We start from the raw sequence: 27231 nt of genomic DNA on the forward strand, positions 1-27231 counted from the left end.
TTCAGGTGTGTAGAGGTGTGTGTATGTGTGTTTGGCCCGCTGAAGGTGTGTACAGGTGTGTGAGAAGGCGTCTGCCATCCTCCACAGGTATGGAGGAAACATAACATTGTCTCAGTAGCAAGAGTAAGGAGCAGGTGTGCACGCAAGACATGTTCAGGACTTGACGGGTATGTGGTTGGAGGTCAAGACGGTCAACTGTGGCATGTTGGGTGCGGGTACACACCTGCCACAAGGGGCTGTGCCTCTTGAACTATGTCTACCATATAGTCTTTAGCATTCCTCACTCTTAGCACTAAGACTTAGCACTCCTAAGTCTTACAAGTATTTGTTTATGCATATTTTGTTTAGTGTATACATCATAATAAATCTCAAGTGTTACCAGGAGTGTTGATTGTGTGTTCCAGTGTACGTTGATTGTGTTACACATCTGTGTTTATCGTGTTGTAATCTACATTGAAATATGTATTCCAATGTACATTGAATATGTATCGCAATGCGCATTGATCTTCTATTTTGCAATGCCTGTTTTAATGCGTTTTCTTGTGCAGTTGAAGATGGTCAACACGTGTTCTGTATGAGCAAAATGACTACGCATTACGCATGAGAGAAGGTTTATAATGACAGGTGTGTGTCCACCTCTAATTATAACGATATTTTGTCCTTGGTTAGAAAACTCTAAATTATTTAAGACCGAGACGGCTGTGTAGCGAAGTCAAACTGTTTATTAAAGAGGATCTGAGGTCGTAAGGTTAAGGCTTACCAAAGGCTGGAAATGGACGGGTAAAGAACACAGGAATACAGGTAAATAATGATGATGACATTACATACCTTACAGGTAAATGCCGCCTGTCACACCTGCGCGCCAGGCTGTAGGGCTGGGGCGCGCCCCACACCTGTCTTCGAGACAGGTGACAAGGTCACCAGTAAAGACAACGGCACATCTGTGATTACAAGACTGGCAGGGGCCAACACCGGCTGCGGGCTTCAGTGGTGTATGTAGATGCGTCAATAACCAGTGTTGTGATCCTCGTGTTGTGGTCAGCGGGGCAGTGAGGTCTCTACGTTCACCTCACTTCTCTTTTATTGCTTCATGTTGTGAATAATCAACTGTTGCTGGATATGGGGGCCTGCGGGCCGCTCCAAGCAACAGCCTGGTAGACCAAGCTCTCACAAGTCAAGCCTGGCCTCGAACCGGGCCTGGGGGAGTAGAAAAACTCCCAGAACCCCATCGAGCAGGTACAAGCAGACTGTATTTCCATATTTCAAGGAAAAAACTTACAATAACATATTCTACATGGAGAAATTTCACAGTGGAATTTAGCTGTATCTCTCATCCACACCAGCGGTAACTCTGCCAGGTGCTACAGAGATCAGTGGGTGCTTGGACAAAGGCCAACCTTAGGCAAGAAGCCTTATGCTTCTTTATGCGCGTCATCCAGATATCTTAGAATCTTGTCACCTCTGTTTTATATAAATAACCTGCCACGCATGGGAGGCAATAACACAGCTGCTTAGGAATTCTTTCAAACTTCTTAGAAGCTTTACACTGACGTGAAGTAGTCCGCCTTCAAAGATAAAATTTCGGTACCGAGAATCACGATAGAATTTACTATCATGAAATTTGCATACGCCCCCCAAGTGATATTGGTGGAAAATGTCAACCTATTAGACTATGTGTGTAAGCACGTCGTGAATCATGCATGGTATAAATGATGGAGGATTCAAATTATTTATTTTAATAATTAGTAAACATTGAGGTTTGGTCCTCTGGTGAGGAAATATTTAAATGTAAAGATGTGAAGAATGGAGTGGAACAGGTACACATAGAGGGTATAGGAGGAAGAGAAGACAGTCTCGTCAGTCATTAATGCAGAAAGAACAGATTCACGAAGCTGTTACGCAAGCACTTACAAACCTGGGGCCAGATTCACGAAGCAATTACGAACCTGGGGCCAGATTTACGAAGTAGTTACGCAAGCACTTACGAACCTGGGACCAGATTCACGAAGCACTTACCAACCTGGGGCCAGATTCACGAAGCAGTTACGCAAGCACTTACGAACCTGAACATCTTTTCTCAATATTTGGCGACAATGTTTACAATTATTAAACAGTTAATGAGCTCCGAAGCACCAGGAGGCTGTTTATAACAATAACAACAGTTGATGGGCAAGTTTTCATGCTTGTAAACTGTTTAATAAATGTAACCAAAGCCGTCAAAGATTGAGGAAAGATGGACACGTTCGTAAGTGCTTGCGTAACTGCTTCGTGAATCTGGGCCCTGGGAATGGACTTGACCCCCAAATCTGATGCCAGAAGCCTACATTAGGAGAATAACAGGCCCATATGACCAACGTCCGGCTATCCTTTAGATACTTGGACAAATGGGTTGTCTGGACATTATATACAGCGAAGGTGAGACCCACTCTTGAATATGCAGCCCCTGCACGGAACCCTTACCTGAAGGACACGGAGAAACTCAAAAAAGGTCCAAAGATATGCAACGAGACTCGTTCCTGAGCTGAACGGATTGAACTATGAGGAAAGACTGAGATAACTGGAGTTTAATAAGACACTGAAGGTAAGGAGAGATAGGGAGGACATGATAACAACATACAAGATTGACAAGGCGGAAGAGCAGCGTTCTTCAAAGCTAGGAACAGCAGGACGAAGGGCCATAGTTGGAAACTCGTGACACAAATAAGTTACAGGGACGTCAGAAAGAACTGTTTTAGCGTTAGAGCCGTCGACCAGAAGGCCTGGTCGACGACCGGGCCGCGGGGACGCTAAGCCCCGGAAGCACCTCAAGGTAGGTCAATAAGTGGAATAGGTTAGTTGTAGAAGTCGTTGAGGCTAGGTCGATTCAAAGCTTTTAGTGTCAATATGATCAATGCCTGTGGCATGAGTCGCTGCCTTAATCTAAACCTTTGGAAGGCGGGGCCAGGAGCCTAACTCGACCCTGAAAGTACATCAAGGTGACCATACACACTATCAGTCTCTCTCTCTCTCTCTCTGTCTGTCTGTCTCTCTCTCTCTCTCTCTCTCTCTCTCTCTCTCTCTCTCTCTCTCTCTCTCTCTCTCTCTCTCTCTCTCTCTCTCTCTCTCTCTCTCTCCTCCCTGCCTCCCCCCCCCCCAGAATAAGACTATTGGGTTCATAATTAGTCAAGGTTTAAGTGCTCTGGTCACTGTGCGGGACGTTTCTTGACACTATGATGATGTTCCTGTGGGCGTGGGTGTCCCTGTGGGTGTGGGTGTCCCTGTGGGCGTGGGTGTCCCTGTGGGGGTGGGTGGACCGTGGGCGTGAGTGAGCGAGCTGGCGGGAATATGCAAATTACCAATTCAATCGGCAACAGCGAATATTTGAACTAGCACTGATCATAAATTCCCGGGAATCCGTCTGGTGGTAAAGTTTCCCCCAGAGACTGATCGGGATGCGAGATACCTGGTTGATACCTGGTTGATACCTGGTTGATGGGGTTTTGGGAGTTCTTCTACTCCCCAAGAGCTTGGTCCACCAGGCTGTTGCTTGGAGCGGCCCGCAGACCCACATACCCATGCAGGCAGTCCCTAGAGCTCCAGGGACTGCCTGCCATCCCATCCCAAGGATGGGTCCCAGCTGAGAACTTGATCCTATTGGTGAATGTGAATTGTCGATTCCATGACCATCTCTCCATGCTGTGTCTACCACCATCTCATACTATGATTCACGTGTTTAAACAGTAACACTGGGCAAGTATCTTGGAGATCAGGAACATGGCTATTCTCCAGATAAGAATCAGGAGATGGAAGAGACAATGGGAAGGTGTAGTCCTTCATATATGTCGCTGCTAGCGGGGTCGACGTTCAATCTCCGACCGTTCCATCCTAAATGGTTGGGCACCATTCCTTTCCCCCGTCCCATCCCAAATCTTTATCCTGACCCAAGTACAATATAGTTGTAATTGCTTGAGCCTTTCTCCTGACAGTTCCCTTCCGTCCTCAGGTTCGAGCTCCAAGTGCTTCATAATATATTCCAAGTGCTTTATAATATGTTCCAAGTGCTTTATAATCATACCGGCTTGGAGTGTTGCCCTCACCTATCTGACCCAAGCGACGCGATAAAGCAACAACCCAATTTCCCCAAGCAGTATATACCCAGGTCTCTTCTGATTCTACACTCATCCAATTTGCATCCTTTGTTTCGTGTCCTATTTTGTGTTTATATGTTTATCGCCTTATTAACAAAGCTTTTGTTATTCCTCAATTATGTCACCCCCTTTTCGCCTTTGTGAATAAATGCAAAGTAAGCTTTCTTAATCTCTCCTCGTAAGGGCGGCTTCTAATTCCTGGGATCAACTGTGTCATCCTTTGCACGCTTCTCAGTGGAGTTATGTCCCAGACGAGAGCCCTGGGGCCCTGAGTCCTACCTCCTTAGCTCTGCTCCATTCCACTTGCAACGGGTTCCCACTCTAAGCATAACTGGAATCAAGTCACTCTTTGTTTCCTGGGAAATATCCTCAGTCTGATCCTTCTCAGGGTGAGCCTGCAGTGCCACGCGGTTCTGACGAGTCTTAGGTGAGGCGCAGTGTCAAAGGCTTTGTTAAATTCCAGGTATATTATGTCGCAATCGTCTATCAACTCCCTTGACGGGCTATTCATGCCCGTGCCACCTCTTGGGTGGCGTAATTTTCATCAGTCAGTCTATCAATTCCTTCAAAACTGGCGGAAAATAATGAGTGAATGTTACACAGGAGCGTCATTGGTAAAACTGTCTTGCGTTACCTTTATTAATGTAGGTTTTTAAAATGAAAATTAATTGATTTTGCGAACATTGATTCAAGCAATTTTACCACAATAGATGTTAGGGTGTTTGATAGTCGATAAGTTAAGTTAGATGGTCGGTAGTTCGACTCGAGTGATCTGTTCTTTTTCTTAAAAATTTGCACCACATTCGCTTCCCGGCCTGAGGTTATGTTCATTCCATCCACCGGCCGACCCCACAGACACATTCGTCAGTATTAACATGCTGTTCATTCAAAATAGGAATTTTCTTAAATATAAATATTTCACATTAATATTTTGTGCATATTTAGGTAAGGTTAGCTGTCTAGGCTCTCTTGGCAATTATTTACAATTGCAGTACGTGGGTGAAGCATTTACAGATTTGCGATTCGAACAATACGTCGTCAGTGAAGCACTGTTAGAGATATGTTCGAACGTCATCAGTCGACTTGTGTGTAAAGTTTTTTCATTCATAAACGGGGTTATGGTAGCTGTATGCATTAAATTTTTGTCTTTGTTATTGAGGATGGACAGCATTCGCCAGCCTCCGTGACTTCGATACTCCGCTCGAGTCGTCAAGAACCAAATACTTCGTCTGGTCCTGGAACTTGTTGGGCTTTGATTATGTAATGCTTTTTTTAGTGGCCACGTGTCAGGTTTGACCATTTTGGTGTGTGTGTGTGTGTAAGGCCTTGCTGAGGGTAGTGAATGACCTCTGGCATGAGTTCAGGAGGGTAGGTTGTGTGGTGTCGTTGGTAACTACTCGGGGCCAAAATGCGCACGTCATGTATGGTACAGGAGCTGGAGGCCGCGTCTCCGTAGACGGTGGTAACGTCTCTATAGACGTTACCACCGTCTAGCGGAAGTTACGTCACCCAAAGGAAAGGCACGGGATAGGCTGGCTACGTGAGAGAGAGTGCGAGGAAGGACCGCGGCGGAAGGCGTTCCAGAAGGTGCGTTTGGCGGGAACGCATCGCTCTGTTGTGAACTCCTTCTGCAAGTGTAAGGGCGCTGGCCCAGACTTGCTCTAGTGCTTCAGAGGTGCCCAGTAAGACTAGGAGTCAAAGGAGAAGTGACACTGCCCCCTCGCCTGGTGTGCGCGCGTCCGTACTCAGCTGTTCCTGCTGGGCCGAGCTTCAGCTCCCGGGGCCGTCTCACAGCTCATGGTTGTCCACTGCGAGTGTTCATGTATATATTAGTTGTATCGGTGATTAAATAAAAAAGCAAATGTTCCTAGATATATATAAATATACTTCACAATGGTAATTCTTGTAATACATAAGAGTTTATGATGTATTTGTGCCTAAAACTCGTCAAAATTGCTAGATTTTCTAAGGCGTTCTAAGACGTGTTTTAATCTCTAAGACTTGTGTAGAATGCTTTGTTCGTAGCTTGCTCCTACAGCTGGATGTTTCGCCTAATTACTTTACCTTCATAAATCTTTACCGTGTTCATTGTTGGAGGAACATTCACTAACCTTTCCCCCGCCATGTGAACACGGCCTGTGTACACGGCCTGTGAACACGGCCTGTGAACACGGCCTGTGAACACGGCCTGTGAACAGAACCTGTGAACACGGCCTGTGAACAGAACCTGTGAACACGGCCTGTGAACAGGACCTGTGAACAGGACCTGTGAACACGGCCTGTGAACACGGCCTGTGAACACGGCTGGGCTCACAGCAACAGCCGTGTCTGTGTCTGAGAACCTTTTCAATAGGTGACTAGGGTGGGGGGTGAGCCCGCCCCCGTAACCCCGCGGATCTTCGCTTCACCTTTTAGTATTTCCATGGACCAGCTTTGGCGTGTAAGGTTAAAACGCTTACAGCGGCGACAAATGCGACTTGAGAGTGCCAGAGGATTAAATGTCAAAGGCTAAATGTGAGAGGATCAGCGCCTTGTGGCCACCGCCAGACTTGTTACGCGTGGTAAATGGTCTTCGGCAGGTAGCGACCTTGACCGCTGAGGCTGAGGTAGTCTGTCTGGTGGCGCTTGTGAGGTTGTCTTGTTGCTTGTGAGGTTGTCTGGTTGCTTGTGAGGTTGTCTGGTTGCTTGTGAAGTTGTCTGGTTGCTTGTGAGGTTGTCTGGTTGCTTGTGAGGTTGTCTGGTTGGTTGTGAGGTTTTCTGGTTGCTTGTGAGGTTGTCTGGTTGCTTGTGAAGTTGTCTGGTGGCGCTTGTGAAGTTGTCTGGTTGCTTGTGAGGTTGTCTGGTTGCTTGTGAGGTTGTCTGGTTGCTTGTGAAGTTGTCTGGTTGCTTGTGAGGTTGTCTGGTTGCTTGTGAAGTTGTCTGGTTGCTTGTGAGGTTGTCTGGTTGCTTGTGAAGTTGTCTGGTTGCTTGTGAAGTTGTCTGGTTGCTTGTGAAGTTGTCTGGTTGCTTGTGAGGTTGTCTGGTTGCTTGTGAGGTTGTCTGGTTGCTTGTGAGGTTGTCTGGTTGCTTGTGAGGTTGTCTGGTTGCTTGTGAGGTTGTCTGGTTGCTTGTGAAGTTGTCTGGTTGCTTGTGAGGTTGTTTGGTTGCTTGTGAGGTTGTCTGGTTGCTTGTGAGGTTGTCTGGTTGCTTGTGTGGTAGCTTGTGGTGGCTTGAAACCTTTTAGCTAGTCTGGTTGTAAATGGTTCTATGGGGACGTTCGGTGACATAGCTTCAGGCGAGTGGTCGGACAGAGCTGCCGAACGTTCCATTATTCCGAGGATCATCGTCCTCGCGGCCCGGTCTCTGACCAGGCCTCTTGGTTGGTGGTCTGGTCAACCAGACTGTTTGACGCGGCTACTCGCTTGGTGAAGCCGGCAAAATAATATAGTTACTTGATGTGTTCAATGAGTTAGGCGTTACTGATACCTGCTTCTTAGCAAGGAAGAGTTACTGGGTATAGTTGAAGGAGGAGTCTGGCTGCCTTTTTTTAACTGTGGTCAACTTAGAGTTGTCCTGCTCTCGAAGCCTCAGCTGGTGCGCGGCTTCCCCTTATGCTTGGTGGATCCGTGAAGCTGTTTGTGTAAGGAACTTGTCAAGTTGCATCTTGAAGAGTTCAGCCTTCGATCCGGCACAAATAGATCTGAATCATCTTATCTCGCAAATCTTGGGATTTCTCCCAGCCTCTCTCCTCACCTCTCTCCTCACCTCTCTCCTCTAACTCAGGGAGAAGCCTGGTTGCAAATATTTGAACTTAATGAAGGTTTGTATGTGCTTATGAAGGTGTGAAGTTTGTGCTAGTAGTGAATGTTGTTATATTGATCATAACAAATGGTGTACCATGCCAGAGGGATTCCTTGTTGACTCAGTCACTATATTCGGCTGCCTGCAACATTTTGTTGGTATTGACTTGTTTTATGATGAAGATAGTCTTAAGATAGGAGATTATTAGTAGATAGGAGATAGACTATCGAGCGATATACCGTGTGGTCCTTCCTGTTGGGCTACACAACCTACCCCCTTTCAGTTTTGCTTTTCTTGTAGAGTCAAAAAAATATTGCAAACCTGACTCAAAGGTTTTGGATGAATCAGCGAGCTCTTGTTGCCGTGAATCAATGAGCTCTATTTGTAATGAATCAGTGAGCTCTTGTTACAGTGAATCAATGAGCTCTATTTGTAATGAATCAATGAGCTCTTGTTACAGTGAATCAATGAGCTCTTGTTGCAGTGAATCAATGAGCTCTTGTTACAGTGAATCAATGAGCTCTTGTTGCAGTGAATCAATGAGCTCTTGTTGCAGTGAATCAATGAGCTCTTGTTGCAGTGAATCAATGAGCTCTTGTTGCAGTGAATCAATGAGCTCTTGTTACAGTGAATCAATGAGCTCTTGTTGCAGTGAATCAATGAGCTCTTGTTGCAGTGAATCAATGAGCTCTATTTGTAATGAATCAGTGAGCTCTTGTTACAGTGAATCAATGAGCTCTATTTGTAATGAATCAATGAGCTCTTGTTACAGTGAATCAATGAGCTCTTGTTGCAGTGAATCAATGAGCTCTTGTTGCAATGAATCATGAGCTCTTGTTACAGTGAATCAATGAGCTCTTGTTGCAGTGAATCAATGAGCTCTTGTTGCAATGAATCATGAGCTCTTGTTACAGTGAATCAATGAGCTCTTGTTACAGTGAATCAATGAGCTCTTGTTACAGTGAATCATGAGCTCTCGTTCTCCCGTAATTGTATTTCTAGGATTGTACCGGTGAGGGGGGGGAGAGGGAGGGGGGAGGTAATATTTTTATCGGGATATAGTATAAATGCGTATTTATATGCTTTTGTGAACAGTGGGTTTGGAGGCTCGCAACATTGCTTTGTTGCTGCCTTGCGCCAGATGCAAGATGAAGGGCCGAGCCATCACTTTATTAAGTAGCACTTGTATCCGAGTTGAGCCAGACTGAGGGCAGGCCGCTGGGTGTGGAGGCGGTGGTAGGCTAGCATGACGAAACACATCCATCAATCTCCACCAATCAATCAATCAATTTCCGCATCAATCTCCATCCGCCGGGATGGAGATTGATGCGGAAATTGTGGGGGAAACTGGTGTACAATAGAGCTTCCGTCCAGGGGTGAGCGGTCTATTGTGTGTGTCTTGCTGCATGGCCTTTCACCTGTGTAAGGTGTTGCATATGCGCACTCACAGGGGACTCTATGGCTGAGTGGACAGCGCTCGGTGCTCGTAATCCTAGGGTTACCGGGGATCGATCCCCGGCCCATGGCGGAAACAAATGGGCAGAGTTTTTTTCACCCTGATGGGTCTGTTCACCTGGCAGTAATTAGGTACCTGGGAGTTAGACAGCTGCTACGGGCTGCTTCCTGTGTGTGTGCTAATTCAGGTATGTTGGAGAAGGAAATACGAGGAAAAAGCAGGAGTTAAGGCGTGACTTTATCTCGGAGGGAGGAAGATGCTGGACACCACCAAGACCAGCAGTATAGAGAGCTCTGTGGAGCCCTGTGGAGCCCTGTGGAGCCCTGTGGAGCTCTGTGGAGCTCTGTGGAGCCCTGTGGAGCTCTGTGGAGCCCTGTGGAGCTCTGTGGAGCCCTGTGGAGCCCTGTGGAGCTCTGTGGAGCTCTGTGGAGCCCTGTGGAGCTCTGTGGAGCCCTGTGGAGCCCTGTGGAGCTCTGTGGCGCCCTGTGGAGCTCTGTGGAGCCCTGTGGAGCTCTGTGGAGCTCTGTGGAGCCCTGTGGAGCTCTGTGGAGCCCTGTGGAGCTCTGTGGAGCCCTGTGGAGCCCTGTGGAGCTCTGTGGAGCTCTGTGGAGCCCTGTGGAGCTCTGTGGAGCCCTGTGGAGCCCTGTGGAGCTCTGTGGAGCCCTGTGGAGCTCTGTGGAGCCCTGTGGAGCTCTGTGGAGCCCTGTGGAGCTCTGTGGAGCCCTGTGGAGCTCTGTGGAGCCCTGTGGAGCTCTGTGGAGCCCTGTGGAGCTCTGTGGAGCCCTGTGGAGCCCTGTGGAGCTCTGTGGAGCTCTGTGGAGCCCTGTGGAGCTCTGTGGAGCCCTGTGGAGCTCTGTGGAGCCCTATGGAGCTCTGTGGAGCCCTGTGGAGCCCTGTGGAGCTCTGTGGAGCCCTGTGGAGCTCTGTGGAGCCCTGTGGAGCTCTGTGGAGCCCTGTGGAGCCCTATGGAGCTCTGTGGAGCCCTATGGAGCTCTGTGGAGCCCTATGGAGCTCTGTGGAGCCCTGTGGCGGTGCCTGAGGCCTGACAGGGGTGAGAACCCCCCCCCCCCAGGGTGGGGCAGTCACCAGCGTGGGAACCTCCCCCCCTACACTCTACACCCCCCCCCCCACCCCTTGGATATTACCCGGTTTTATTCTTTTTATTATACATACAAGAGTTGTTACATTTTTATAAAGCCACTTCTAGTATTTTGGGCAGGTCCTTCTTTAGGTTATCTTGAGATGATTTCGGGGCTTAGCGTCCCCGCGGCCCGGTCCTCGACCAGGCCGCCTTTTTATTACCCCAGGAAGCAGCCCGTAGCAGCTGTCTAACTCCCAGGTACCTATTTCCTTAATCCTAATTTTTCTTCGGAATACGACCCGCTAAATCTTAAAACAAAAAGGTTCCTATTCACTGCTGGGTGAACAGAGGCGTACAGTTAAGGATTGGTGCCCAGTCAATCCTCCCAGGACATGAATCTAGGCCAAAGCGCTTGCGGAGTGCCGGACGAGTGCTTTACCACCGCTCCACGGGGACTTGTTCCTTGTGTTTATATTCCTTCACTAATGTTTCCTCGGCCAGTCACACGACAAAACTACGACGTTGCTACAACGAACTTATAACACCACCTAACAAGTAGTAACAAGTAAACTTAACACCTTGTAACAACCTAACACCTCATTAAAAAGTTGTAACAAGATGTAACAGCTTTTTAACGAGTTGTAACAAGGTAACAATAGGGACTTACTGAGTGTGCGTGAAGGGTTATACCTCACTCATTACTCACACCTCATCTTCCTAAGACGTGTGAGGTACAGCGTGTGGAGTCGTGCTGCTCGTAGATAAGATGGGTTTATTTACCCTCTCTACCCGTACTTCCCTCACTCTCTACTGTATTTTTCCATCTACGCACTTTGACTGGACGGTAGAGCGACAGTCTCGCTTCTTGCAGGTCGGCGTTCAATCCCCGACCGTCCACAAGTGGTTGGGCACCATTCGTTTTCCCCCCGTCCCATCCCAAATCCTTATCCTGACCCCTTCCCAGTGCAATATAGTCGTAATGGCTTGCCGCTTTCCTCTAATAGTTTATTCTCTTTCTCTCTCTCTCTCTCTCTCTTTCTCTCTCTCTCTCTCTCTCTCTCTCTCTCTCTCTCTCTCTCTCTCTTCTCTCTCTCTCTCTCTCTCTCATCTTTCTCTCTCTCTCTCTCCATCTACACACAACACGTGTCCATGTAGAATTATGTGTAGATAATGTGGACTTGTATAATTTCTCAGGATCTTTTGAGACGATGATGGTGGCCTCTTTTAGCATCTTTCAAGAGACAATTTTTGGTTAAAACAGTTTGTAATCCTGTGTGCGTCCCTGGCTATAGTCATTGTTAAGGTACTTTAAAATGCAAGGGGAAAATATTCCTGGGATAATGAGAGGGAAGTGACCGCAAGCGGCGGATATGTAAGATTAGTGAGGGGAGAGCATCGCTGTGTTGATCTTCCCACGGTCGCCAAGTTGTGTTCCGGCAGCAGTAAATGTTGCACCGTCCGGTCGCTGCTCCCTCCACGCACGCACGTGTGCGTGCAGAAGACTGAAGAGATAGGGGGACACATGATCACCACATAAAAGATTCTCAGAGGAATTGATAGGTTAGAGACCGTTTGTTTAACATAGAGGGCACACGCACTAGGGGACACAGGTGGTAATTGAGTACCCAAATAAGACATTAGAAATAACTTTTATAGTGTTAGAGTAGTAGACAAATGGAATGTATTAGGCAGTGATGGGGTGGAGGCTGACCTCCATACACAGTTTCAAATGTAGATATGATAGAGCCCAATAGGCTCAGGAATCTGTACACAGGTTGATTGACAGTTGAGAGGCGGGACCAAAGAGTCATAGCTCAACCCCCGCAAGCACAACTAGGGGAATACTCCACTCATCACCTGGGAAAACCTCTCTCTCACAGCAAGGAACAGTAGAGATATAATGAACAAAACATGCCAGGAAGAACTTTTTCAGTGTTAAAAGTTGTCAATAAGTGGAATAACCAGAGCGTACAAGTCGCTAAAACTATCTCGATACAAACATTTTAATGTAAATATGATAACGTTAGAAATGAGTGAGAGCATTAATGCAAGGCAGAGATTGCAGTCACATGCATAAGGTAACACATGGCAGAGAAAATACTGTTGGAATCGGGACCTGGCAGGTGATATTACCCCCCAGTCTGTCACCTGACGCCACATCAAAGAATATCACCTGACGCCCACATCAAAGAATATCACCTGACGCCCACATCAAAGAATATCACCAGACGCCCACATCAAAGAATATCACCAGACGCCCACATCAGAGAATATCACCAGACGCCCACATCAGAGAATATCACCAGGTGCATAGTAAAGCCGGTTAATAGCAACATGAACAAAGAGAAGATTATGATTATGTAGACTGTTTATATCGAACCGGTACAGGAGTATGCGGCACCTGCGTGGAGACCTTACCTTGAGCACAACACCAAGCTGGAGTAAGGTCATAGGTATACCACCAGACTTGGTCCCGGAACTGAGAGGTATGAACTACGAGATTTAAGAGATTATGAACTACGACTGTAAGATTTAAAGTATATGTTACTGGACAACCCGTTCTCGCACTTGCTTATAGTCAATTTCTTGATTATGAATAAGTGCATATGTGACATACTAATTTATTGTGAATATTTGAGTTTACCTTGAAAAGCAGAATAGAAAACTACAACCTAACCTAACCTTCTTAGTATGTTAAGATATTACAATTAGTACTGAACTTATACCTATATTGATATTACAGTTTTATAAAAATAATAAAACAAAACTAAAATATTTAAATAAATTGTAAAGTAACTCAGGATATTGTCAAATTTTGTATAAAACCTTTATTGTTTAATAAAACTGAGAGAAAAAGTTAGTACCTTGAAAAAAGTATGGCTTGGAATATGTCACATAAGTACTAATTTATAAACCAAATAGTGACTTTAAGCAATAAGTCGTATATGTGCTGTGTTGTGCGAGAGCAGGTTGCACTGGAAGACATAGAACACCCACGATGACCAAACTACACATTAGAAGATGGAGATACGTCGACATTTTCTCTCTATTATGGTAACATCGTCTGCTTTGTCCAGGACTCTTGCTTCCAATCACGCGGAAGTGGTGTCTATCTCAGGTCTTTCCCAAATAGCTTCCGTCAGTGTTATGGGTCAAGGTTCAACACTAATTACTCACTGACTAGGTAGCCTAGACTAGTGGCTAGGCTACCAGCCCCCCTTGTACCTCACTAGTGACTAGGCTACCAGCCCCCTTGTACCTCACTAGTGACTAGGCTACCAGCCCCCTTGTACCTCACTAGTGACAAGGCTACCAGCCCCCTTGTACCTCACTAGTGACAAGGCTACCAGCCCCCTTGTACCTCACTAGTGACAAGGCTACCAGCCCCCCTTGTACCTCACTAGTGACAAGGCTACCAGCCCCCTTGTACCTCACTAGTGACAAGGCTACCAGCCCCCTTGTACCTCACTAGTGACAAGGCTACCAGCCCCCTTGTACCTCACTAGTGACTAGGCTACCAGCCCCCTTGTACCTCACTAGTGACGAGGCTACCAGCCCCCCCTTGTACCTCACTAGTGTACCTAGTCAGCCCCTCACCTCTCCCCACATGACCTGTTACTACACCTCATCCCCCATTTCACCTCATACCCTGGCCTCATACTTCATACCTCGGGTACTGGCCCCTTCAGCTGGGCTTTGTTGAGAGACGTTGTCTTAATCTACACAATATTTATGGCTAGGAGCAAGTGGAGACACCGCCCCCGCCCCCACGCCCACACGCCCCCACGTGTCTGCCTCCACAATGAAAATCACCTTGAGCGTATTCTCGAGTTAAGGCGGTGAGGGGGGTGCGGGTTGGGAGGGGGGGGGGTCCTTAGCAGTGGGGAGTGGGTTATCTTGAGGTTATCTTGAGATGATTTCGGGGCTTAGCGTTCCCGCGGCCCGGTCCTCGACTAGGCCTCCTTTTTGTTACACACCCACAGGAAGCAGCCCGTAGCAGCTGTCTAACTCCCAGGTACCTATTTACTGCTAGGTGAACAGGGCATCAGGGGTGAAAGAAACTCTACCAAATCGGAAACATGCCCATTTGTTTCCGCCTCCACCGGGGATCGAACCCGGTTCTTTAGGAATGCGAGGTGTGCGGTGTCTTGACGCTGTGGAGGAACTGGCTTCCCCAACTGCACAATCTGCAGTCTGCGTGTCGACCCACGCACAGGCCACGATAATTTTCTATACTCCTTGCGACTTCATACGTCAGGCTGCGAGCAGCCGCGTTCAACAGCCTGGTTGAGCAGTCCAGCAACCAGGAGGCCTGGTTGACGACTGGGCCGAGGGGACGCTAAGCCCCGACATCATCGCAAGATAACAGAGTGTGTTTTCTTGGTGTGGTGAAAGCTGTAGTTCGATCGTAACAGCCTCCTTCAGGAACCAGGGGCCAGATTCACGAAGCAGTTACGCAAGTACTTACGAACGTGTACATCTTTCCTCAATCTTTGACGGCTTTGGTTACATTTATTAAACAGTTTATAAGCATGAAAACTTGCCAATCAACTGTTGTTATTGTTATAAACAGCCTCCTGGTGCTTCGGAGCTCATTAACTGTTTAATACTTGTAAACAAAACCGCCAAAGATTGAGGACAAGATGTACAGGTTCTCAAGTGCTTGCGTAACTGCTTGGTGAATCTGACCTCTGGTCCCGTCCTTATATTGTCTAGTTCCTCCAGGTATCTGTAACTATTCTACAGTAACTACTATCGTTTGCTTGTAGCTGTCTGTAGTTCCTCTCATTGGTTCCCACTCTGGTTCTAATTAGTGGACTTGGAACCTCTTGTTGAGTTTTTCACACACACACACACACACACACACACACACACACACACACACACCACACACACACACACACACACACACACACACACACACACTTCTCTGTCATTCTCTTGAGTTTTCCCCGTCCCGGCGGTCTGGTGCCGGGGCGGGGAAACACTGGCCTCCGCTGCCTGCTGTTTTCCTCCATATATGGCTATGAAACAGCTTTGGTTGGCTCGTTGCTTTTTTAGCAATGTTTTAAAATGCTGACTTGCTGTAGGGTACACACACCTGATGCGCTCTCTAGGCCCTCGCTATTTGTACGTCTGGAGCATATTTGGCGCATATTTGGAACATATTTGGAGCATACTTGGCGCATATTTGGAGCATACTTGGCGCAAATTTGGAGCATATTTGGGGCATATTTGGAGCATACTTGCAGGATATTTGGAGCATACTTGCAGCATATTTGGAGCATACTTGCAGCATATTTGGAGCATACTTGGAACATATTTCGAGCATACTTTGCACATATGGAGCATATTTGTTGCATACTTGGAGCATACCTGGGGCATACCTGTAGCATTCTGGAGCATACCTGGAGCATACCTGGAGCATACCTGGAACATACCTGGGGCATACCTGGAGCATACCTGGAGCATACCTGGGGCATACCTGGAGCATACTTGGAGCATACCTGGGGCATACTGAAGCATACTGGAGCATACGTCTGTACCCCTGTATGCTCCCTGTATGTTCTACAGGGTTTGTTATTCTTTTCTTATTCACACACACACACACACACACACACACACACACACACACACACACACACACACACACACACACACACACACACAAGTTAGATTCAACAGTATGATACCAGATACGTCCTGGAACTGAGAGGTATGAGTTACGAGGAAAGGCTAAAGGAGCTGAACCACACGTCCCTGGAAGACAGACGAGTAAGGGGAGACATGATAACCACCTACAAAATTCTCAAGGGGATTTGACAGGTTGGACAAACTCTTTAGCATGGGCGGAACACGAACAAGGAGACACAGGTGGAAGCTGAGTACCCAAATGAGCCTTGCCTACCTTGAGGTGATTCCGGGGCTCAGCTACCCCCGGCCCGGTCGTCGACCAGGCCCCCTCGTTGCTGGACTGGTCAACCAGGCTGTTGGACGCAGCTGCTCGCAGCCTGACGTATGCGTCACAGCCTGGTTGATCAGGTATCCTTTGGAGATGTTTGTCAAGTTCTCTCTTGAACACTGTGAGGGGTCTGTCAGTTATGCCCCTTATGTGTAGTGGAAGCGTGTTGAACAGTCTCGGGCCTCTGATGTTGATAGTTCTCTCTCAGAGTACCTGTTGCACCTCTGCTTTTCAACGGGGGTATTCTGCACATCCTGCCATGTCTTCTGGTCTCGTGTGATGTTATTTCTGTGTGCAGGTTTGGGACCAGCCCCTCTACTATTTTCCATGTGTAAATTATTATGTATCTCTCCCGCCTGCGCTCAAGGGAGTACAGATTTAGGCTCTTTAGTCGGTCCCAGTAATTTAGATGTTTTACTGAGTGGATTCTAGCAGTAAAGGATCTCTGCACGCTCTCCAGGTCAGCAATTTCTCCAGCTTTGAAAGGGGCTGTCATTGTGCAGCAGTACTCCACTCTAGAGAGCACTAGCGTCTTAAAGTATAAATAAAGTATAAAAGTATAAACTAAAAAGTAAAAGTATAAAAGTAAAAGAGCCACAGAGACATTAGAAAGAATTTTTTCAGTGTCAGAGTAGTTAACATATGGAATACATTAGGCAGTGATGTAGTGGAGGCTGACTCTATACACAGTTTCAAGTGTAGATATGATAGAGCCCAATAGGCTCAAGAACCTGTACACCAGTTGATTGTCAGTTGAGAGGCGGGACCAAAAAGCCAGAGCTCAACGGGACCCAAAGAGCCAGAGTTGTCCCTCCAAGAAAATGTAATACTTTAACTCGAATTGAGTGAACATTTATCGTGTTGGAGTAAACCATGAACGTCAGTAGCGGGAGTAAGCATCAAAACTCTACGGAAAACACAACCCCCGATATGATTTTAGACTAAAAAACGCAGAGGGGTGGGGGGGGGGATGATGCTATAGATGCCGATATTTCTTAATGCAAGGCACTTGGGCAGACCCCGACTTGCCTGCCCCCTACGTTTCAAGCTGGTAAGTCGTGTGAGGTAACCCCAAGGCACCTAGCCTCTACATACTCATAAATTATATTTTATATAGATCACTCTTTTATGTGAATTTTTAAATAGATATGTGTTTGTCCGAGGGCAGAGGTCAGCTGCTTGACAGGCTAAACCTCTTAGCACTATGATTGTAAAGTTGTGACAAGGGGCTGGAGGCAGCTCGTGTAACGTATTCGATTCGGGATTATTTTAGTTTTTTTTTACAAAAACAAACTACAATCTGAAATATTGGTTTGTTCACTTTTTTGAAATTCTCGACCCACGTGAAGATTTAAGTGCGTGTGCGTGTGTGTGTGTGTGTGTGTGTGTGTGTGTGTGTGTGTGTGTGTGTGTGTGTGTGTGTGTGTGTGTGTGTGTGTACATGTTTGGTATTTGTTTATTATGTATTTTCCAAACTGTATCATTTCCTTTTCTTTGCAGGTTTGTGATGGCATCTTCCGCCAATTCTACAGCTCTAGACTGATAGTAAGTGGTGAACACACTCACTCACTCACTCACTCACTCACTCACTCTCAAAACTTTCACTCCAGATTGAGATCCCAGTTGAGGCAATCTGAAGCCAATGGCATGTCGATTGACAATTTGCAATTTGTAAACGCTTGACAATTTGCACACTGATACTGTGGGTCGTATGTTAATACTGCAAGTCGTATCTTGATACTGCAGGTCGTATCTTGATACTGCAAGTCGTATCTTGATACTGCAGGTCGTATCTTGATACTGCAAGTCGTATCTTGATACTGCAGGTCGTATCTTGATACTGCAAGTCGTATCTTGATACTGCAGGTCGTATGTTGATACTGCAGGTCGTATGTTGATACTGCAGGTCGTATCTTGATACTGCAGGTCGTATCTTGATACTGCAGGTCGTATCTGCTCTCAGATGTGCGTCGTCGCGGCTTTCCTACAAGACATATCTTGTTCCTGTACGTCCATCCCCTTCCCTTCATCTGTCATCCCTGTCGTCCACTGCCGTCCCTGTCAATCATTTTAGTGTCCTGGGATGATGAAGATGTACCGTCCCCCCTCCTCTCCCCCATTATATACCCATACACTCCCCCCCCCCACACCTTCTATCCCCCCTCCCCCCATACACCCCCACTCCCCCCTGACCAAACTATCTTAACTAGAGACAAAGCTCCGTGTAAAAACTCCCATAAACCTCCCAAGTATCATATTTTTGGGCTCCAAAGCGGTGAATTATTTTTCCCGGGGAAAGTTTTGGGTATGCAAGAACGGGCAATAACTCCTGTGGGCGACTTAATCAGATACGGCAAGTTGCTTCGGGGGCACGGGGGGGGGGGGGCTGGGGGAGTTTGGGGGGGAGAGGGGGGGGGACATGTTGGTGTGGGGGGGGGGTCGTAGCACGTGGACACTTGCCCTCATCATGTTTATATGAAGAGTGCCGGTTCCTGGCTCTCGTGGCACTCTGGACGAGGAGGTCTCCTTGTCTCTCTCTCATCTTCATTACCTTGCACTTGTTGCAAGTGGATTCTAACAGCCATTTCTCCGCCCACTCCTTGAATTTGTCAAAGTTTTCTTGTAACGTCCTGCAGTCCTCTCATGTGTTACTTGGCTGATTATCTGCGTGTCATCTGCAAACTCTGACATGTGTGGGCTCGCTTCTTCCAGTAGTTCTCTCACCTTTGGCTTTATTCATTGTTTGGTTTTAGTTTTTCTGTTTAGTGGTTGCCAGAGAGGAAGTTATTTGACTAGTCAGCTATAGGCAGAATATGGAGTTTGTTTAACACCAACCAAGCTCATTCACACACACACACACACACACACACACACACACACACACACACACCTCGGGAGGCCAGACACAGGATAGAGAATAGGAGATGAGGTACTTAATGAAACAGAAAGATCTAGAAGTTGATATCACACCAAACCTGTCTCCTGAAGCCCACATAAAAAGAATAACGTCTGCGGCATATGCGAGGCTGGCTAACATCAGAACAGCGTTCAGGAACCTGTGTAAGGAATCATTCAGAATCTTGTACACCACATATGTAAGACCAATCCTGGAGTATGCGGCCCCAGCATGGAGCCCGTACCTTGTCAAGCACAAGACGAAGCTTGAAAAAGTTCAGAGGTATGCCATTAGGCTAGTCTCAGAACTAAGAGGCATGAGTTACAAGGAAAGGCTGCGGGAAAAGCACCTTACGACACTGGAAGACAGAAGAGTAAGAGGAGACATGATCACTACCTACAAAACTCAGGGGAATTGACAGGGTAGATGAAGATAAACTGTTTAACACTGGTGGGACGCGAACAAGGGGACACAGGTAGAAACTGAGTACCCACATGAGCCACAGAGACGTTAGAAAGAACTTTTTCAGTGTCAGAGTAGTTAACAGATGGAATGCATTAGGCATTGATGTGGTGGAGGCTGACTCCATACACAGTTTCAAATGTAGATATGATAGAGCCCAGTAGGCTCAGGAATCTAAGCCTACTGGGCCAAAATTAACTACCGCGGAGAGAAGAGAACAACTAACTAGTTGTTCACAACTTGGTAGCGAGACGGGCGCCAGAATACCAATCCGGGAATTATCCTGCAGCTGGCCGCTCTTACCTGATTACCCTCGCTGATTAGCTGACTCCGCCACTCCTCCGCCCAATCAGCAGGCTGGGAGTTGGCGGGGTTTTATTTTCAATCGGATTGTCTGTGTCAAGAGAGTGATTGTGGAAGGTTGATTGTGGGGCTTCCAGGGAGTGATAGTTAACACGATAACCAGCTCCTCTGCAATCTCGCCCAGAAATTTAAATGGTTCGATATTTATGCATGGCTCATTATATATATATATATATATATATATATATATATATATATATATATATATATATATATATATATATACATTTTATATATATATATATATATATATATATATATATATATATATATATATACCTTTAGGCATTTGTCTTGTATGTTTTGTAACCTTTAAATACACAATAAAGGAAAAAAAAAAGGGAAGGGGGTGGTAGGAGAAAAGCACACAGAAACTGTATTGGAGGGGACCCACATTCCCTCCAATGCGTTATGTGTGGTTTCCTCCGAGGCTATGGGTCCCCCTTCTTCCAGCCAGAGGTATATATATATATATATATATATATATATATATATATATATAATATATATATATATATATATTTTTTTTTTTTTAATATAAAATAATGTATGTGGAAAATGCAGAGAAATGGGAAAGCGAGATGAAACCTATCAACGTCGGGTAGTATGTTCATTATTATTCTAACCATCATACTAAAATTAAACAGGCAGTATTTTCTGGAATGTTCCCTAGAGCCTTGTGGGTATGCAGTCCTCAGTTTTTTTATGAAGCGATTGGTAAAATATATGATATTGGGACGAGTTTACATTACCCTAAGATGTTTTGGATTGCTCGTTCAGGCAAGCTGAACTTATGTTTTATAATCATGTCCCCCAAAGCTAAATCGGAAATCAGGAGCACATTGGTGGTACCTTATGCGGTTGGGCTTGGAAAAACGTTCCCCGGTTTTTAAGAACCTTAAATTAATATCTATTTGGTGTTCACTAATAGTACGATCAAGTCGATTATATACAAATAAATTTATACATAGGGGAGCAGGGGGGTCCACGGTGGCCTTCCCCCCCCCCTCACGGGGGCCCCACAATGCCCCCCTCACACACCTGCAAAAACTCATCCTTTAATCATATGTATAAAAGTGATGATTGTGTGTGATTGTGTCGTTGAAGCGCCGTCTAGGGAACACTACTAACAACTTGGACAAGTGAACGACATCGTCAGAAAGTACTCGCTATCAACATTTCATTTCTTGACGGAATTTGACAGAACAATTGAAGAAGCAGAGTGTCAAGTGACGGTGGAAGGGAGAAAATGTGTTAGTTGACGGGGAAGGATGCCGGTGGGGGGGCAGGTGGGGGGGAGAGGAGATGGACGGGGGCCCCTACAGGACAGTCTTGTCTCTGGTTAATTAACACCTCTCCAATTGTGTCGAGTGAATTCATTCGTGAAGGACAACGGTAATGGGTTCCTTGGCATGCTGCTGACGGCTCCTGCACGGCAGCTGTGTCGCTCTGCTTCATTACTGTCTCTGGTGTTTTACCAGTGTTGGGGGCCCCTCTGTGGTGTAGGGGGGGTGTTGGGGCCCCCTCTGTGGTGTAGGGGGGTGTTTGGGGCCCTCTGTGGTGTAGGGGGGTGTTGGGGCCCCTCTGTGGTGTAGGGGGTGTAGGGGGATGTTTGGTGCCCCCTCTGTGGTGTAGGGGGGTGTTGGGGGCCCCTCTGTGGTGTAGGGGGGTGTTTGGGGCCCCCTCTGTGGTTTAGGAGGGTGTTTGGGGCCCCTCTGTGGTGTAGGGGGGTGTTTGGGGCCCCTCTGTGGTGTAGGGGGGTGTTTGGGGCCCCCTCTGTGGTGTAGGGGGTGTTTGGGCCCCCTCTGTGGTGTAGGGGGGTGTAGGAGGGTGTTTGGGCCCCTCTGTTGTGTAGGGGGGTGTTTGGGCCCCCTCTGTGGTGTAGGGGGTGTTTGGGGCCCTCTGTGGTGTAGGGGGGGTGTAGGGGGATGTTTGGGGCCCCCTCTGTGGTGTAGGGGGGTGTTTGGGGCCCCTCTGTGGTGCAGGGAGGTGTTTGGGGCCCCTCTGTGGTGCAGGGAGGTGTTTGGGGCCCCTCTGTGGTGTAGGGGGGTGTTTGGGCCCCCCTCTGTGGTGTAGGGGGGTGTTTGGGCCCCCCTCTGTGGTGTAGGGGGTGTTTGGGCCCCCTCTGTGGTGTAGGGGGGTGTAGGGGGGTGTTTGGGCCCCTCTGTTGTGTAGGGGGGTGTTTGGGCCCCCTCTGTGGTGTAGGGGGGTGTTTGGGGCCCTTTGTGGTGTAGGGGGGTGTAGGGGGATGTTTGGGGCCCCCTCTGTGGTGTAGGGGGGTGTTTGGGGCCCCTCTGTGGTGTAGGGGGATGTTTGGGGCCCCCTCTGTGGTGTAGGGGGGTGTTTGGGGCCCCCTCTGTGGTGTAGGGGGGGTGTTTGGGGCCCCTCTGTGGTGTACGGGGATGTTTGGGGCCCCTCTGTGGTGTAGGGAGGTGTTTGGGGCCCCTCTGTGGTGTACGGGGATGTTTGGGGCCCCTCTGTGGTGTAGGGGGGTGTTTGGGGCCCTCTGTGGTGTAGGGGGGGTGTAGGGGGATGTTTGGGGCCCCCTCTGTGGTGTAGGGAGGTGTTTGGGGCCCCTCTGTGGTGTAGGGGGGTGTTTGGGCCCCTCTGTGGTGTAGGGGGTGTTTGGGGCCCCTCTGTGGTGTAGGGGGGTGTTTGGGGCCCCTCTGTGGTGTAGGGGGTGTTTGGGGCCCCCTCTGTGGTGTAGGGAGGTGTTTGGGGCCCCTCTGTGGTGTAGGGGGTGTTTGGGGCCCCTCTGTGGTGTAGGGGGTGTTTGGGGCCCCTCTGTGGTGTAGGGGGGTGTTTGGGGCCCCTCTGTGTAGTGTATGTAGTGAGACTAGAGATTTTGTGCACTCGTGGCTTGTACCCCTGTGAGGGGGTAGCAGTACCCCAGGGTTAGTGGGGGTGTTTAGCAGCGCCCAGGGTTGGGGGTGAGAGGGGGGAGGGTTGCTGGGGCCCCTGGGTTGGGGGTGAGGGGAGGGGGGTTGCTGGGGCCCCTGGGTTGGTTTATCTTGGCGCGGCTAAAAATATTTATGATTAACGGTCAGGAGCTGGGAAAATCACGCCCCAAATTGCGCTCCCGTGACAAACTGCATCGCATCCTAGTCACTTTAAATTTAAATGAATTAGTTGTCATGCCTCGTAACTTTTTGAACGCATTTTTGTATAATTTGTTGTGTTGTTGTTGTTGTTGTTGTGGCAGAGTTGTAATGGTGTGTGTACTCACCTATTTGTGTCTGCAGGATCGAGCATTGACTCTTGGATCCCGCCTTTCGAGCATCGGTTGTTTACAGCAATGAACGTGGTCCTATTTCCCTATCATACCTAGTTTTAAAATTATGAATAGTATTTGCTTCCACAACCTGTTCTTTAAGTGCATTCCATTTTCCCACTACTCTCACGTTTAAAGAAAACTTCCTAACATCTCTGTGACTCATCTGAGTTTCCATCCATGTCCCCTAGTTCTGTTACTATTACGTGTGAACTTTTCGTCTATTTCCACTGTCAATCCCTGTGTGTGTGTGTGTGTGTGTGTGTGTGTGTGTGTGTGTGTGTGTGTGTGTGTGTGTGTGTGTGTGTGTGCGTGTGCGCGCGCGTGCGTGCGTGTGTGCGTGTGCGCGCGTGCGTGCGTGCGTGCGCGCGCGTGTTTTCAATATAGTCTCGTGTGTTCGCTTGACCTTAAGGAGTTCTAACTTTCCCATTGACATTGTAGTAATTAATCCAGCCTATTGCTGAATTAATCATGTATCAGTAAATAATATTGTATAATGTTGTCTGGTTCGTGATCATAGGCGGTATAATTAAATGATATTATAAGCTTCATCGCTAAAACAAGATCCCAGTTCCATTGTACAGGAACGGCTGTGTGATGATCTATGGCCTAAAGGTATTCATCATGAATGTGATACCAACTACCAATCAGACATAGGATATCACCCTAATCCCACTGGACACGAAGTAGCCATAGACATTATGCACGTCCACTCCGCGCCAAGTCCAGAGTCCTGAAATTCTGTATTCATCAAGATTTATAAAAACCCACTTCTCACAGGGTCCTAAAAATATATAATTTTGGAAACAGGGTCTTGATATTGGTGTTATCTTTTTGGGTTATGTTAAGGTACGCTAGTGCTCTCTAGGGTGGAACATTGTCGCACACTAACAGCACCATTCAAAGCTGGAGAAATTGCTGACTTCCTGAGTCCATTAAATAAAACGTCTATCTGTATTACATAGAATACAAGGCGAGTGATTTGCACCTAGAAAATATTTATAGGGAACTGGTTCCAAATCTGCACATGGAAATAACTCCTCGTAAGACCAGGAGGCATGGCAGGATGTGCAGAATACCCCCGTTGAAGAGCAGAGGTGCAAGAGGAACGTTGTGAGAGAACTTTTATCAACATCAGAGGCCCGAGGCTGTTCAACATTCTGCCTCTACACATAAGGGTCGATCACCCACAGTGTTCAAGAGAACTTGAAAAACACCTCCGAAGGCTCCCTGATTAACCAGGCTGTGATTCATGCGTTAGACTGCGAGCAGCTGCATCTAACAACCTGGTTGACCAAACTGCCAATCAGGAAGCCATGTTGAGAGACCGGGCCGCAGGGACATTGATCCCAGGAATGCACTAAGGTAGACTGTGTGAGATGAGGAACTGCAGTAGTTGCATTATCCTTAATTGGACTTAATAGGTTGTGTGGTTATCTTGAGATGATTTCGAGGCTTAGAGTCCCCGCGGCCCGGTCCTCGACCAGGGCTCCTTTTTGTTACACACCCCCAGGAAGCAGCCCGTAGCAGCTGTCTAACTCCAGGTACCTATTTAAAGCTAGATGAACAGGGGGCATCAGGATGAAAGAAACTCTTCCCATTTGATTCCGCCTCCTCTGGGGATCGAACCCGGACCCCTCAGGACTACGAATCCCGAGCGCTGTCCACTCAGCCGTCAAGGGCTGTCTCGGACACTAGCTAGTGTTGTTCAAGTGGTTCTTCTCCAGCTGTATATATTACTTTCTTATCACAATCATAGTCAAGTTGACCTGGAAATTCATTGATTTCATTTCTTTCATGTGGTGAAGGCAGGAGTTTTGAAAGGAGTGGTGGAGCGTCTCCAAGATGAGGAGAAGGAAGCTGTAACTCATTGCTGTCTGGCTCACAATATGGACTCCATTTACGGGGCCCGGTTACTGCTTAAAACTGCACAAGTTAGAAAATATCTCTTTTGAGTGTCGGCACCAGCGCCGGAGAACAGATGGCTTCTCTGTTTACTCCTCTGATAGTCCCTGCCACCACCAGGAACACTGCTCCAGCACCAGAACACTGCTCCAGCACCAGGAACACTGCTCCAGTACCAGGAACACTGCTCCAGCACCAGGAACACTGCTCCACCACCAGGAACACTGCTCCAGCACCAGGAACGCTGCTCCACCACCAGGAACGCTGCTCCACCACCAGGAACGCTGCTCCAGCACCAGGAACACTGCTCCAGCACCAGGACACTGCTCCAGCACCAGGAACGCTGCTCCAGCACCAGGAACGCTGCGCCAGCACCAGGAACGCTGCTCCAGCACCAGGAACACTGCTCCAGCACCAGGAACGCTGCTCCAGCACCAGGAACACTGCTCCAGCACCAGAACACTGCTCCAGTACCAGGAACGCTGCTCCAGCACCAGGAACACTGCTCCACCACCAGGAACACTGCTCCAGCACCAGGAACGCTGCTCCACCACCAGGAACGCTGCTCCACCACCAGGAACGCTGCTCCAGCACCAGGAACACTGCTCCAGCACCAGGAACACTGCTCCAGCACCAGGAACACTGCTCCAGCACCAGGAACGCTGCTCCAGCACCAGGAACGCTGCTCCAGCACCAGGAACACTGCTCCAGCACCAGGAACACTGCGCCAGCACCAGGAACACTGCGCCAGCACCAGGAACACTGCTCCAGCACCAGGAACACTGCTCCAGCACCAGGAACACTGCTCCAGCACCAGGAACACTGCTCCAGCACCAGGAACACTGCTCCAGCACCAGGACGCTGCTCCAGCACCAGGAACGCTGCTCCAGCACCAGGAACACTGCTCCAGCACCAGGAACGCTGCTCCAGCACCAGGAACGCTGCTCCAGCACCAGGAACGCTGCTCCAGCACCAGGAACGCTGCTCCAGCACCAGGAACGCTGCTCCAGCACCAGGAACGCTGCGCCAGCACCAGGAACACTGCTCCAGCACCAGGAACACTGCGCCAGCACCAGGAACGCTGCTCCAGCACCAGGAACACTGCGCCAGCACCAGGAACACTGCTCCAGCACCAGGAACACTGCGCCAGCACCAGGAACACTGCTCCAGCACCAGGAACACTGCGCCAGCACCAGGAACACTGCGCCAGCACCAGGAACACTGCGCCAGCACCAGGAACACTGCTTCACCACCAGGAACACTGCGCCAGCACCAGGAACACTGCTCCAGCACCAGGAACACTGCGCCAGCACCAGGAACACTGCGCCAGCACCAGGAACACTGCGCCAGCACCAGGAACACTGCGCCAGCACCAGGAACACTGCGCCAGCACCAGGAACGCTGCTCCAACACCAGGAACACTTACACAGGTCCTCCGACGTTTCCTCGTTATATTTAACACAGAGGTTCACAATACAGGGATTAATTAAATATAATGTCTTTTGAGCCGAGAAGATTCGTATTTTGCTGACTATTGTTATGATCCCAGGTAGCTGAGAACGAGTCTACCGTGAGAGTTATTTTACCAGATCTGACCTAAATAAGAGGTCAAAGAAATATAGACATGGAGATACATACGTAAAACAATTGGTTAAATTTGACAGACAGTTTAAGAATATGGGCAGTGAATCAGGATATAGATAAATGACTAGTTATGAGATGTGGAGAGTTTGCTGGAGGCGTGAGGCTCATTTTCAGAGGAGCTTGAGCACTTGAGCTGAAGAACTCATGAGGGGAAGGCGTGCTCCGTTTAGCCCTGGTGAAGAGGAACCCCTGTTTGATATACGTTCAAGAGGAAGGATGTGTGCAGACGTTTCAGCTGTGGAATCAAGTTAGGAACGTTGTGGTCTCAAGTCCTGAACGGCAGG

General features: G+C 48.1%; 2 protein-coding genes across 3 annotated transcripts in view; one reads left to right on the forward strand and one right to left on the reverse strand.

Annotated features, from left to right (window-relative positions):
- The window catches only part of LOC123772369 (connectin), an 806097-nt gene that overhangs the window by 74800 nt on the left and 704066 nt on the right, over positions 1–27231 (forward strand). The gene's annotated exons all lie outside the window — the stretch shown is intronic.
- LOC123772521 (ras-interacting protein RIP3-like) lies at positions 6680–7435 on the reverse strand. Its single transcript, XM_045765760.2, has one exon. It carries the CDS (start codon positions 7433–7435, stop codon positions 6680–6682), a length of 756 nt encoding a protein of 251 aa, XP_045621716.2.

The sequence above is a fragment of the Procambarus clarkii genome, chromosome 17 (assembly GCF_040958095.1).
Source record: "Procambarus clarkii isolate CNS0578487 chromosome 17, FALCON_Pclarkii_2.0, whole genome shotgun sequence".
NCBI lineage: Eukaryota > Metazoa > Arthropoda > Malacostraca > Decapoda > Cambaridae > Procambarus > Procambarus clarkii.